Raw genomic sequence first — 15,041 nt, 5'->3', positions numbered from 1 at the left:
CCAAAAATGGCAAAAATTGCCTTAAAAATGCAAATTTGCATATTTCTGCACAAATTGAACAAATCTGAAATAAATCATCCCTAGGGACCTATGTACCAAATATCAAAGCTATCTGACCGGTAGTTTTGAAGAAGAAGATTTTTAAAGATTTTTTTACCAAAAATGACAAAAATTGCCTTAAAAATACAAATATGCAAATTTCACCACAATTTGAACAAATCTGACTGAAGTTACCCTAAGTAAACTGCATATCAAATTTCTAAGCAATCGGACAAGCGATTTCAGAGAAGATTTTTTTACCAAAAACACCAAAAAATGCCCCAAAAATACAAATATGCAAATTTCACCACAATTTGAACAAACTGAAGTGAGGTCACCTCAAGTGAACTGCATATAAAATTTCACAGCAATTGGACTTGCGGTTTCAGAGGAGAAGGCAATTGTTGACGGACGACGACGGACGACGGAAGACGACGGACGATGATGGATGACGACGGAAAATCAACCTATCTGATAAGCTCCGCGTTGCTGACAGCGGAGCTAAAAATTGGAGTGATGTGAGAGATGGTTTTGGAATGAGTTACAATTCTGGCGGCAATATTTTGAATACGTTGAATACGGCTGATTTGGAACTTAGGGAGCCCCAGTAAAAGTGAATTACACGAATCTATTCGAGATGTAATCAATGCATGAACCATTAGCTCTGAAGCGGGTTGAGATAAATATTTATGGACAAGTGCAATACGACGCAAATGAAAAGTGGCTGAACGGCAGATCTGTCCGATATGCGGTTTCATTGTCAGACAAGAGTCAAGGAGGACTCCCAGGCTCTTAGCCTGACAATGGACGGGAATCAGAGCATCGCCAACACAAATTTCTGTAATCCCTCTAGCAGACAGATCACCCGAAGTAGCAGAAAAGATAACAAATTCAGTTTTATCATCATTTAAACACAAGAAATTTGCAGACATCCAAGACCTGACATAAGAAATACAAAGGTTCAAGATAATATATGCAAATTTCACCACGATTTGAACAAATCTGACTGAAGTTACCCTAAGTAAACTGCATATCAAATTTCAAAGCAATTGGACAAGCGGTTTCAGAGAAGAAGATTTTTTTACCAAAAACACCAAAAAATGCCCCAAAAATACAAATATGCAAATTTCACCATGATTTGAACAAACTTAAGTGAGGTCACCCCAAGTGAACTGCATATAAATTTCAAAGCAATTGGACTTGCGGTTTCAAAGGAGAAGGCAATTGTTGACGGATGACAGACGTCGACGGAAAATCAACCTATTTGATAAGCTCCGCGTCGCTGACAGCGGAGCTAAAAAGCAAGCAGAAATAACGCAACCGATGTCTCCATGCAACTACCCAATGTTTATCATAGTGTCAACCCTAGCTGTATTTGGCCTTTCCGAACTTTGATTCATCATGGATGTTTTTTAAGATCAATGGAATCATAATTTCCAACATGCCGAGTAGTGCCGTGAAGAACTGTCCGGTCGAGAACTGCTTCGACCCGTGAAAAAGACGGGTTGAAATCTCATTTCACATGCATATATGCATATGCAATGCAAAAGCGGGTTAATTTGAATGCACATAAAAGGAGCACGCAGCTGTCAATCATTATGCGAAACAAAGGACTGCTGAATGTTCATTTTTCACACATTAAGCACTTCTCACAAGGAGAGCTATGAACGGTTTCTGATCTGACCATTAAATGATTAACACATTGATAAGCCGTGATAAGCCAGGAGTTCAAAGATTTGAGTTGAAAGAGTTGATTACAAACATACTCGCATTTATAACGACCATACACATTTATAACGACGAAGTGAGTCGTTTTTCCACTTGCATGTTTAAGTTACACATAAAAACCGATCAGAATGGAAAGATAGGATATGTTTTGTGCAGCCATACATAGTAAAGGAAGGGTGGTTTAACCAGGGACGCGAATTTTAAGTCGTTGGTAATTTCCCTTATCAAAACCATTGTTTGACACCCATGCATTGCTACTGACTTTTGCAAGACTGACGCTGTTTGTGCGAACTCGGGCGCTGGACTACTTCCTTGCCATGTCACCATACTGTGACAACCATAGAGGCATGGGTCATTGATCACTTAATTGTTGCAGGGTAGTTGACGATCCGGCCCCAAACTCTTCTGGCCCCGCTTTTTCACCAAGCCAAACCATGCCGCTCAAAAGCAACGTCGTCGTTCCGGCCCTCAAAAGAAATAATTTTGACACCGAGACCATTCCCTGGCTCTAGGCACTCCCTAAGGTACAAAATGTATCTGTATGTAGAGCACGGTCCCTTCACAAAGCCGTGTGTAGAGAGAGGGATAGAAACAATAAATTGATAGTCGGACCTACAAGGGACAACACAGGTAGAGTGAGAGATAGGGACATGTTTTGACAGTAATTATGACTCGTGACAGTAAATGTTCTAATTCTACATATTAACTACCCTTTGGACGTGCATTTGTACCATTGTTTACGTCATGTATCCGAGATAACATTTAAATATTCTATTTTATTGTGAAAATGGTCTGAAGGCAGGCTCAATACGGTCCAGTCCATGATCTCGAGTAACTGGGGCCAAAATTATTTTGTTAGCGTCACTGGGCCAGCAACGCATCACATGTCACGGTGGTACAGTTGACGTCGTCTCTGCAGTAGAGACAGATACATATTTTCTATTACTTTTGTTTTCACGATGTCCAGACTAAACCCTTAGGGAAAGTTGAGGTGTAGGCAATAGCACAGGGATTGAGCAGCTGCAATATTATTTTGTAAGCCCGCGGGCCGGGTGCCAGTTTATTGCACTTAAAGTTATTCTGTCTTGTCGGCTAAGTAGCGCCGGCCCGTGGGGTGGGAAGTGGGGCTGGGGCCTGAGCAAAGATGGAAAGAAGGAAAGATGGAAGGAAAAAGGGAAAAAGAGAGAGAACCAGAGAGGAACAAATAGAGTGGGCAGGGAGAAAAATATCCTATCCGCGGAAGCGAACGTGGCACCAGATAATACGCAATCACGGCCACATTTGACGCGTCCCGCCTACTCACCGCGCCAGTTTGACTTCAATTTCCTAATAAAGGTTAACAGAGCAATTAACCAAACATATGTATGTGTGAAATCTACAATTTTATTGGTTGTGTATGTGTATGTAAAGCTCTGTGGTGCGAATAAGAAATTTAGATTCCTTATCCGCATGGCTGCGGTGGGAATAGCCACTTCCAAAAAGAAACGATAACGTAGTATTTAGAGAAGCAACTTACGAACAGAAAGCAGGTTCAGTATAATACAGTGTTTCCGTTAACGCAAAATCCTGCGTATTTACGCAAAATTGTTCGGAAATACGCAAAAAAAATCATGACTGCGTAAACAAATACGCTTTGAGAAATGCCGCCCAATGACACGACGTACTTGGCCCCACTACATTGCCTGAACGTGGTTCAATGCACTGAATGCAGGACAAAAATAGAACATATGCACCTGCTTGCAAGTGACATTTATCATGATATTGCAACATTTTAGACTTTAGCAGAGCGCAGCACCTTTGCAACATTGTATTTCATCATCACAAAACGTCATGTCAATCAGTTCTGTACAGACAATGGCACAACAGATGCAAAAATTCGAGAATCGATCGAGTCTACGTTGTTGGTATCATTACGCCGCATGTTATTTGGAAAGTGTTTACGGGTGACCATTTAGACTGTCGGGTTGCATTCTTGAGAGGTCCCGCTGGACTTTGAACAGTATCTGCTTTTTGTTGGCCCTTTGAAAACACTAATTTCGTAGTCAGAAGGTATTTTCTTTGAACATGAACTCATTGGGTGCTCAACGATCATATACGGGACATGCATCATGGCATGGCAAATGTTCAGCTGCACCTTGAAGCTCCCCAGGTTGTTGTTTTTGTTAATAGAGCATGCGCATTACGGGAACCCCCCAAGTTCTACAGAAAAGACTGCCCAACTCACTTCAGGTACTGATTCCTACCGTACGCATTTTGAATACATTTTACGCAAATAAAACTCAGTTGCGTAAAATCGTACGCAAGTTTTGAAATTGTAACGGAAACGCTGATAATAGGGAGACGCGTGTGACAAGAGACAAGAAGCAGTGCAATCTGGCTTGTTTTTTTACAAGAGTTAGACAAGTTTGTTTTTTGAACAAACAAATGTAATGGATATGCGATCAGACGGTAGTCAAGCGCCAATTATTGTCAATGAACACCAATTAGCACTTTCGTGGAGTTCTCCTCCCATCGGTCAAGACGCCCTCACTTAAAATTCATACGTCACAAGCTAGTCCGTTGATATGCTGATTATTTGTATGCCAATGTTGAATACATAATCAGCTGCTTGGCCGGACAGTTCTTCACGGCAGTTCCTCTCATGAAAACACAGATTGGCCATCAATCTTTTCAGATCAGAAAAAAAAATTATCGGCATAAATTAAACCAATCAATGACAAAGTTTGAACTAATGTACAGTTGTGATTTTTGGTCCGTACAAGAAGTAATGCAAAATGGAAACATACAAAGTCTGTATATTTAGGCTGTCATTTCGATTGCTATTTGCATTTGAATGTACCCTGACTTCTGTTGTGTAACTGTGTGCAGTCTTTGGAAACTGTTGTATTGAAAAGGGGTCAGTATGGCCATTGCTGTCGGGGTTAGTTTGTAAATGACAATAAATTTGATGAATAAAATATCGGATATATGATATTGTACCTGGAATGAGACGGAATAATTTTTGTGAACATTGAACTAACTAAGTCTACCGTATACCCAAAAATATGTGTTGGTCTTCATTTGCTTGTTTCAGTGTCAGGTGAAGCATAGTAACCAAGAATTGGTGTTTTTGCACAAAACCACTGATTCACTTCTGGGTTCATTACCCATGAAGATAGTTCAGGTGAAAAATAGTGTGGACCTTGAAGTTTTGATACCTACATGGATGCTTGTTTGGTTTGAACTTTAATTTGAAGAATTTTTGTAAAGATATATTTCTGCTTGAATCAAAGTGCAGACTGTTGTGAATAATGGTTGAAGCATTCTGTGGTAATATGAGGAGTTATAAGGCCCATAGAAAACTTAACAATGAGCCTGAATTTTGTCAAAAAACACCACTGAGGCACTATTTTCAACGCTAACTCAAAATTTCCGTAGACTTGCCCACACGAAAAGTTCATTTGTAGTCAAGCTGACACTGACTTAACACCTGTCAAGAGGATTTGTGCCACTCAATGTTTTAATATAGGAAAATCGAGCTCAACGCTACTGTGGTGGCCTATGGGAAATTAATAATAGTGGTCTTGTGCCTTGACGGTCCAAAGGAAGTCCTATAGCAGGACATATTTCAATACATATGATGTCCCATGGTTCCAGTAACTCTGCACATTATTTGAATATATGAAGGAATGTGAAAACGACCTCAGATATCAATTTTGAGGTAAACTGGGGACCTTAATCTCCAATGGCAGCCATATTGGACTCAGTCAGCAACAGGGGCATGGCATAGCTACTTGTCATTTCCTAATTCAATTACCTAATTCATTTCCTAATTCAATTACTTTCCTAATTCAACTTAATTTATCAAACCAGTACTTTTATTGTTTAGATACACAATTTATTGCTATTATATCTAAAATTAATGCAAATCCATCCATAGCATTTTGCTACAGAGAAGTTTATTTTTCCAAATTTGTGTAAAAAGTTGACAACAATAGGTCTAACCGAAGAAACCTGGTTTTTATTTTTGGGGGGGGGGGGATTGCTATATCTGAAAACATGATCTTTTATGAGAAGAACACTATTAAGCAATTTATTGCAAAAGTATTCTGATATGAGTGTTTGGGACACAAACTTTGTTTGCCATGAGTGTGTTTTTATGTCATATGGCTTGGTATAAAGGTGAGGCAAACTGCGGCCACATTGCCAATGAGTGTATGTCTTGAGGCAGATATAGCGATTGAAGTGCCAGGGTAGTTTCTTTTCTATAAGTATTTGAGTCCGATTCACCAGTACTTTCATTGGTGTTAAAATTGTGCACCTTTGTCATTTTAAGGGGGCACTGCAGCCAACATAGTGTATTTTGCTCAAAGGCGGAGCCTCACTTTAAAAGGACGTGAAGCTATGGTGGCGTTCATTGTGTAAGTGAACACCAAACAGGCAACACGCGGGCACATGCTCCAGAAAATGCCACTTTTTAGTTTTCCCCGGACTGAATTTCACATTGAGAAATTCAGCTTTCAAAACATATCGCAACTCGCCGAAACCCTTAAGTTGTTGATTTAAAGTTACTGAATCTGCGCATGAGCATTAAAAAGACCACCTTACATCAGAAAAACAGAATGCTGGTATAGAAATGTAATGAAAACTTCATAGTGGTGAGGGATGATATACGCAGTGTAAAAACATGACAAAGAAGTACATTATTTTTCAGAAGCTTCAAAACATTCCTTTATAACTTATAAAGATTTTTTCTTTCTGTATAATTCAGTTAAAACTGAAAAAATATCTTAAAGGTACAGTGGAAGTGGCTGATATTATTTGTACATTATTATAGCCCTAAGAAAGTAAACATACAAGCATATTAAATATTATAATTTTTCATGAATATTAATGATCATGAATATTAATGAACTGTCCAGCAATCTTGGAAGTCTGGGAAGAATAGTGAGAGTGACTGACATTTTTCACTACATCATGAAGTTTGATGAATAACATATGATAAAGTTTTTGAAATAAAGTGTGTGAAATAAAAAATCACTGCTTTTGCTTTATTCAAACCATATAATTTTACTGAGCAAGTGGTTTTCCTATTCGGGCAAGTGAAATTAACCCTCGACTTGCCCTAAGAGCAAGTGGATAAAAAAATGAGTGTCTTTCCCTGATGTAGTTGTTTTTTTCTACATAATACTTGTTTTTTAAGTGAAATATTACATTTCAGAAAATAGTGGCGAAACTGATTTTTGTTTAAAAAATATGTTAAAATAAAGAAAAAATGCGGGTTTTTTAGTCTTTTGTTTCATCTGCGCTTCTCTCTTGGCAATTCACAAAAACTGTGTCTACTTCCGTATTACTGCGGTCTTTCTGTCGTACGTATTTGGAATTGAGCCAAGTCTCGCGAGAGATTTGACGTCATTTAGTCTAGTGTACAGCATGCATAAATGGCTCTCGCGAGAATTGAAACTTAAACCGCAGTGGTCGTCGCGCCGCGCTTGCGTGGTTTTTTTGTTGATAAACATAAATTTTTGTAAACATAAGTCTTCTCACCTTCAATAGGAGTGAGATGGGAGCAGTCCCCCACTTTGTTAAGGCCTTCCCTTACGAAAATGTCTTTTAGTACTGCTTTAAGATTACTATAAGACCTTTAGCCAGCCTAAAGGACTGCTTTAGGACAAAATTGTCCTAAAAGACTGTCCTTTAGTAATACTAAAGGATAACATTTTCCTATAGGACATTTCTTTAGTAACATGAAAATAAAACTCTTGTCATATAATGTTATTGTTGTTGATTTGTAGCTGTTTTTTGAGAATTCTTAATTTATTTTCCCAAAATTTATATTCGCAAAATTTCTTCTTTGAAAGTTGTATTATATTACGTACTCAGAAAAGGATATTTAATATAAACACATATAATCACCTAATTTCTAGTCACACATACATGTAATATCTTATGATTATATTCTTTAAAGCATATGTGTACATTAGTATGTATTCGGTCAGAATACTGAAGATGCGTTTTATAGGAATTCAGTTATGCATTTAGTATTACTATAAAAATGTTTTATACAGCTATAAAGTATTCTTTAAGGAATACTAAAGAAAGAAATCAGAACTTCTATCCTTTACAAAAAAGTATAGAAAATAGTCAGTGGACATCATACACTTTTTCTTAATCTACACACAAAAAAATAGTTTAATATTTATTCGTTCTTTCCTGTTGCTCCACCATCTTTGCCATGAAGCTGTATTTTACACTTTTTAAGTCCTCTATAGGATGCTCCTTAAGCCCAGAATGCATTTGGGGCTCCAATGCATTATGGGTAGGCATCATCAAAACAATATGGCCGCCACTGAAAAGACACAAGGCAGTTGCAGCTCTAAAAATGACTGTGTAGCGACATAACCAGGTGTTTGACAGCTTTTATTCTCTGCATTATGGCAAGGTTAGGTACAATAGATTATTATAAGTCAATGTTTTGGTTTTGAAGACTGAAAACTTACAGATACAGTCAGGTTCACAATGATCCTTTGTCTACATGCCTGTTCAGTGCTGCAGCCACTGTTGTTGACCATGGCATTTTAGTCCACACACAATATAAACTGGAGTACAGTTTTAAGGCAAGGTAGTTATGTACTGGTAGTTAGGGATTTTCACAATGCATTGACATTTAAGTGAGACCATTGAGGTAAACGAAAGACCTTTATGGTGAGACAATGAAACAAAGGGTTTCGACTGTGTTACATAACAAAACAGGAAGTGGATATCTAATTAATTGTGTGCTCACATATTACCCTCATGAAGCCTGAATTCTTTTTATGCTGGTGACTAAGACCTTGTTTGGCTATTGAATTGTTAAAATTATGGTAGTGAAAATGAATGTTTGTGCCATGAGTTTGGATTCTTGATAATGTACGGTAGCATCTACTGAATTGATCATCCCTAACAAAGGTCAAGATATCAGTTTTACACAATAATAGCATGTGGTAGCAAGTCAAAAACATCCTAAAAGGTAGATCTTCATTTCAATGCATAGAATGCTTGTGCAGTTCCAGCTATAAGAGTCAATTTGAATTGTTACATACAGCTTTGCATAATATTTTGTATATCTCAACAACTTGTCATTTTTTTTGACTTCAGAAATAAAGTTTCTTTGTATAAAAATACTAGCTGAATGTATAAATATGACTTTTGTGTCCTTGAATGTTACAGAAAAAGTACATTAATGGGTTAAGTGTTCTTTTAAGAAATGTTCAGGGTTGTAAATAGTATTCCTTAAAGAATACTTGAACAATTCAAAAGTAATTTTCAGGATACTATTTATAGTCTTAAAAGAAAACTTTAAAGCCTGAAGTATTCTTTAAAGAATTTTGTTGCCATTTAAATAGTATTCTTTAAAGAATACCTTAAGATTCAAAAACAATCTTTTAGTAATACTTTTCAGATTCCTTAAAGATTCTTTTAGGAAGGGGCCAAAATACTGAAGGTTCTTATAAGAATATTCCTTTAAGATTACTTTAGATCCTAAAAGACATTTTCTTTTAGGCGTCCTAAAAGACATTTTCGTAAGGGTTTGTAAGACTCAACATCATGCAATAGTAAAATATTAGATCGGAAACGAACTTCAGTGGTATAAACTCGTGTAGAGCTACGAACATTTGGACACTACACTCAGCACATTATGTCGCTGAGTTCACTGTACGCAGACACAGTGAACAAAAAGCTTTGATCGCGCGCGATCACGCTGGTTATACACAATGCTATGTACAGTACAGTGAAAATACATAACTAATATAAAATGATCAACATTGCCTATATATGTAGACCAGCAACAAGCGCCATGCCTAACACAAAAATTACACTCAAGACCATGATCGGCTAGCCTGAGCAGGACACGGGAGATGTTGTTGGGAGACGGTCACCGCGTTGACGTACACGGATATAGAGAATCCGGTCCCACAACGTACCGGCCGGCCCGCGACGACTTGGCCCACAACCAACTGTTGATAACCATGTCTTACTTCTCCTAGTATTACGTGGTAAGAAATAGTAAATATCAGGAAACAATAGACAAAACGAGCGGGTTTTCGCGGCATTTGGCAGGAAAATTGCACGGCTACACCGTGCATAGACGTATCGAGAGATCCTGTGCCCCGGCCTGTGCACAGTCATGGCAGTGATCCAACCGCTAGCTGGTGTAGGCCTACCGGTGATGGGCAAACTTCGTTGTTGTACCTCCTGATTGCCGGGTAGGTCTGAATCCTCTTTCAAGTGAGATAACCCCCACATAACAAGAAGACCTATGAAAGGTCCTTCGCTTGACTTGATACCTGTAATTCTCGTTTGCACCCCAAACGGGGGTAAACTTTGTTGTAGTTGAGTTGGATTCTCCACAGCCGAGTGTAGCACGCCATATATACCCACACGGACGTCATACAGACCACGGAACGGAACAGATGCAGAGATGCTTCTTGCTGCAGCGGGCATTGCTGGCATTTGGAATTGAGCCAAGTCTCGCGAGAGATTTGACGTCATTTAGTCTAGTGTACAGCATGCATAAATGGCTCTCGCGAGAATTGAAACTTAAAGCGCAGTGGTCGTCGCGCCGCGCTTGCGTGGTTTTTTTGTTGATAAACATAAATTTTTGTAAACATAAGTCTTCTCACCTTCAATAGGAGTGAATGGGAGCAGTCCCCCACTTTGTTAAGGCCTTTGTAAGACTCAACATCATGCAATAGTAAAAATATTAAGATCGGAAACGAACTTCAGTGGTATAAACTCGTGTAGAGCTACGAACATTTGGACACTACACTCAGCACATTATGTCGCTGAGTTCACTGTACGCAGACACAGTGAACAAAAAGCTTTGATCGCGCGCGATCATGCTGGTTATACACAATGCTATGTACAGTACAGTGAAAATACATAACTAAAATGATCAACATTGCCTATATATGTAGACCAGCAACAAGCGCCATGCCTAACACAAAAATTACACTCAAGACCATGATCGGCTAGCCTGAGCAGGACACGGGAGATGTTGTTGGGAGACGGTCACCGCGTTGACGTACACGGATATAGAGAATCCGGTCCCACAACGTACCGGCCGGCCCGCGACGACTTGGCCACAACCAACTGTTGATAACCATGTCTTACTTCTCCTAGTATTACGTGGTAAGAAATAGTAAATATCAGGAAACAATAGACAAAACGAGCGGGTTTTCGCGGCATTTGGCAGGAAAATTGCACGGCTACACCGTGCATAGACGTATCGAGAGATCCTGTGCCCCGGGCCTGTGCACGGTCATGGCAGTGATCCAACCGCTAGCTGTGGTGTAGGCCTACCGGTGATGGGCAAACTTCGTTGTTGTACCTCCTGATTGCCGGGTAGGTCTGAATCCTCTTTCAAGTGAGATAACCCCCACATAACAAGAAGACCTATGAAAGGTCCTTCGCTTGACTTGATACCTGTAATTCTCGTTTGCACCCCAAAACGGGGTAAACTTTGTTGTAGTTGAGTTGGATTCTCCACAGCCGAGTGTAGCGCGCCATATATACCTACACGGACGTTCATACAGACCACGGAATGGAACAGATGCAGAGATGCTTCTTGCTGCAGCGGGCATTGCTCTGCGAGCTGTATATTTCTGTAGTTTGAGTTGTCGTCTTTGTACAACTTGTTGTACACCTGTCGGGCCTCTTGAAATGAAAGCTCTCGTCCTTGCTAGCGATGTCGAAAACTAGAGCCCGGTCGTTGATAGTCTGTTGGCGTATACATGCGTACATGCGTACGTCTTGCTCTATGGCTCGAGCGATAACAGTAGCCGAGCCCCATTCAACTGATTCAAGAAAATCATGAGCAAATGTGATCTCAATCCAGCGTGCAATTATTGTTCAATATTCAGCAGATATTTAACTTAGATCAATTGACCTTTTATTGCGTGTTACATTTGGTTAGTTGGTATGCTTGTGACAGATCAGCCGCCATTTTAACAAGCGGCAATATCGCAAACATTACAATCAACACGTAACATGTGCGGCGTTCTTGGATTTGTTTACAACAGAGGGGGACCCCCTCAGGAGGATGCGCAGCGCGACGACCACTGCACTTTAAACACAGCAATCGAGCCCTCGCGATAAATTTGACATCATTTTGTCTAGTGTACAGCGGGCATAGGAACGCTCGCTCGCGAGAATTGAAACTTTTGCTATAATACATAACAGACATACGCATTTTAATCGAGGCAACAAGGTTCGGTGTTGCAGTTGATTTACATTGCGGTCTAGATGTTCTGTGTTGTGCATTTTAATCACGGTCCTAAACATTCCATGTTGCGGTCGATTTGCATCGCGGTCCTCGTGGTCCGGTATTCCTTGTTGTTCTTCAATTTAATTGCCGTCCCAACGACGCGTTCTGTGTTGCTGTCGATTTGTATCATGGAGGACTCTACCTCCATGATTTGTATCGTGATCTCTACGTTCCGTGTTGTTGTTCGTTTTAATGGTAGTCTCAACGTTCGCATTCAGTGTTGCTGTTCATGCAGCTGATTTGCATCGTGGTGCCAGCCTTCCGTGTTGTAGTTGTAGTGCATTTTAATCACGGTCCCATTTAAATTTTAAGTTACTGTCGATTTGCATTGCGGTCCCGACGTTCCGTGTTGTAGACTAGTGCATTTTAATGGCAGTCACAACGTTCAGTGTTGGTGTTCATGCTGTTGATTTGCATTGCTGTCCCAACCTTCTGTGTAGTGAGTAGCGAGGCAGGCTCAGCCGAGGGACCGTGACCGATCATACGAACCAGCAGAGACAAGCACGTTATGGTTCAAACACTTAACACTTGACAGGAACTTGAAAAAGTTTACAGTTGAGCCGTTCATGTTCTTGCCGCTGTCACAGACCAAAAGAACGTCTTCCCATAATGAAGGAGGACACTGTCCTGATCATGTAAGCGGAAACCCTAGAAGTTACCCCCGTAAGGAGCTTAGGGAGGTGTGAAATACTTTACTTCCTGTTATGAGATACGGCGTCGAGCTAACTTCGGAAAGCCGAAAAAAGTCGACTAGAGAGGCTCGGGGACACTCCCACATTGCATTTTTCTTTTGCCATATTTCATAATCACGCGCGCTAAACGAAAAAAGAAATGAATGTAACTGTTTTATAGACCATCAACTGTATTTCTGTGTTTTTGCAACATGGGCATTTCACCAGACCTTTAAGGTTCACTATATTGGCACAAGACCGCTTAGTCACTTCTGGGTTCGTTACCCACAAAGATAGTTGTTCAGGTGAAAATAATGGGACCTTGAAGTTTTGATACCTACATGGATGCCTGTTTGGTTTGAACTCTGTAAAGACATTTTTCTGCTTGAATCAAAATGCAGACTGTTGTGAATAATGGCTGAACCATTCTGTGGTAATATGAGGAGTTATAAGGCCCATAGAAATCATAACAATGAACTTGCCCACATGAAAAGTTCATCATTAGTCAAACTGACATTGACCTAACACCTGTCAAGAGGATTCGTGTCGCTGAATGTTTTAAAATAGGTAAATTGAGCTCAACGCTACTGTGGGGGCCTATGGGAAATTAATTAGTGGTCTTGTGCCTAATTGTTAGAACAGAGCAAGCATAAGCTAGCAAAGTTCAGACAATGTGGTTGGCTAACCCCAAATATTAGTCCCCACTGTGCTTCTCCTGACGCAAAACTCAGCAGTCGAAATTAAGTTATCAAGAAAATTGGAAGAGAGTTGAAATTCTTTCTATTTTAACATTATTGGTTAGTTAGTTCCATAATTACAAGACATCTGTTTTTTGCGTAAAGTGATTTTGACATCATCACTTTGTGGCTACACCACTTCCACATTCTTGTCGGAAAAGTTTTGAATGAAAGAGTTGACAGACGCCAGACATCACCACACATATATCCTACCAATCAGATAAGGTCTATGTCACTGACAGTAAAGCTAAAACTTTACGTACCATAGACTTGAGTGGCTGAGGTCTCAGTTTTCTCAATTTCTTGAGGGAAAGGGTTTTGCCATTGGTGTTGAGGTGATGTCAAATGTCCTTGTGGGGGAGCAATCTGTCTGTACATTGGAGGCTGTAGATGAAATACATGGACAACAACAAAGAAGAGAGAAAATAAACAGACATGGTTTTAGAACCCAGCAACCCAGCAACCCAGATAGCAACCCAGTCTGTTAGTGATAAGGTATGTGTTGACAGCATTTTTTTATTTCAAATACTCTCTGCTAATTACGGCAACAATTCATTTAACTTTATGTTTATTTTTCAAAACACTTGTATATCCGATTACTAATATTTCTCAAAAAAAGCTTTTGTTATGAGGGCTGTTATTGCAGCAAAATATGGCGGACATTGTCTGCAACAAATAATTCAATAGCCATGACTGAGTGCTGTATTTTTACACTTAGCAACATCTTGCATTGGCTTAATTTGTCTAAGCTCTTAATAGTTTTCATCAAAGAACACTCATTTTGATTTGCAAATAGTGCAGTTGGTCAGTGAAGCCTGTACATATGATTATTGAAAGTCCAATCTAGCACACAACAACTGCTACCAACCTTTTGTGTATACTGTATGTCAGGCTGATATTGCATATGATGAGGTCTCATCTGACCCATTATGGTCCCCTGGGTACGTGGCTGAGCAGTTGGGTATGGCATCTGCTGGGCTTGGTAGTACCCACCAGGTGTGGTGGGTGGACCTGTAGCTGCAGACGCTTGCATTATGTGACCAGTAGACATCTCATGGCGATGTTGTGGAGGTTGCTGAGGCATTAAAGTGGGATCTGCAAGTATCAAGCCAAGGAGTTTTTGTAGTTTATACCAAATGATGCCTGTCTCATAAGTGACCCAACAGCAGATACAGCTCAGCTGTTTTTAGTACAGAATAACTATTTATGACATGAAGATAAAGATGGAAATTTTCATGGGGCAAACACTCATTACAAATAAAACAAAAAACCTGAGTTTTCTATTAAAAATAAACAAGAAGTTGCAACGTAATCTCTGTTTGTTATTTTTTTTACACATAGATGGCCAGTGGGTGTGTTGTTGTTTAGACTCAAGATCAGATACAATGTTGTGCCCATACTGAGCACCACTTCAAGTAATTATGTACTGGACTATTTTTCATTACAAATTATAAGAAGGTGCACTATGCTAGTGGCCGAAAGAGCTCCACTGTGTCATGAATAGAATTAACCATTTGTGATTTGTTGATAAAGAGGGTCAAAATCTTTAATCGGTCAATTCAGGATGCCTTGACCAAAAAT

General features: G+C 39.6%; 2 protein-coding genes across 2 annotated transcripts in view; both read right to left on the bottom strand.

Annotated features, from left to right (window-relative positions):
- The window catches only part of LOC139127107 (myosin-6-like), a 176,268-nt gene that overhangs the window by 146,499 nt on the left and 14,728 nt on the right, over positions 1–15,041 (bottom strand). The window lies entirely within an intron of this gene.
- LOC139127182 (uncharacterized) overlaps positions 1–15,041 on the bottom strand; it is a 54,385-nt gene that overhangs the window by 37,641 nt on the left and 1,703 nt on the right. The window contains exons 3-4 of the mRNA XM_070693107.1: positions 14,329–14,555; positions 13,724–13,844 (exon numbers count right to left, since the gene is read on the bottom strand). Of these exons, the coding sequence (XP_070549208.1) occupies positions 13,724–13,844; positions 14,329–14,555 (348 nt within the window). The remainder of the gene's footprint in view (positions 1–13,723; positions 13,845–14,328; positions 14,556–15,041) is intronic.

The sequence above is a fragment of the Ptychodera flava genome, unplaced genomic scaffold (assembly GCF_041260155.1).
Source record: "Ptychodera flava strain L36383 unplaced genomic scaffold, AS_Pfla_20210202 Scaffold_29__1_contigs__length_4469600_pilon, whole genome shotgun sequence".
Taxonomy (NCBI): Eukaryota; Metazoa; Hemichordata; class Enteropneusta; family Ptychoderidae; genus Ptychodera; species Ptychodera flava.
This window is presented reverse-complemented; position numbering and strand designations above follow the sequence as displayed.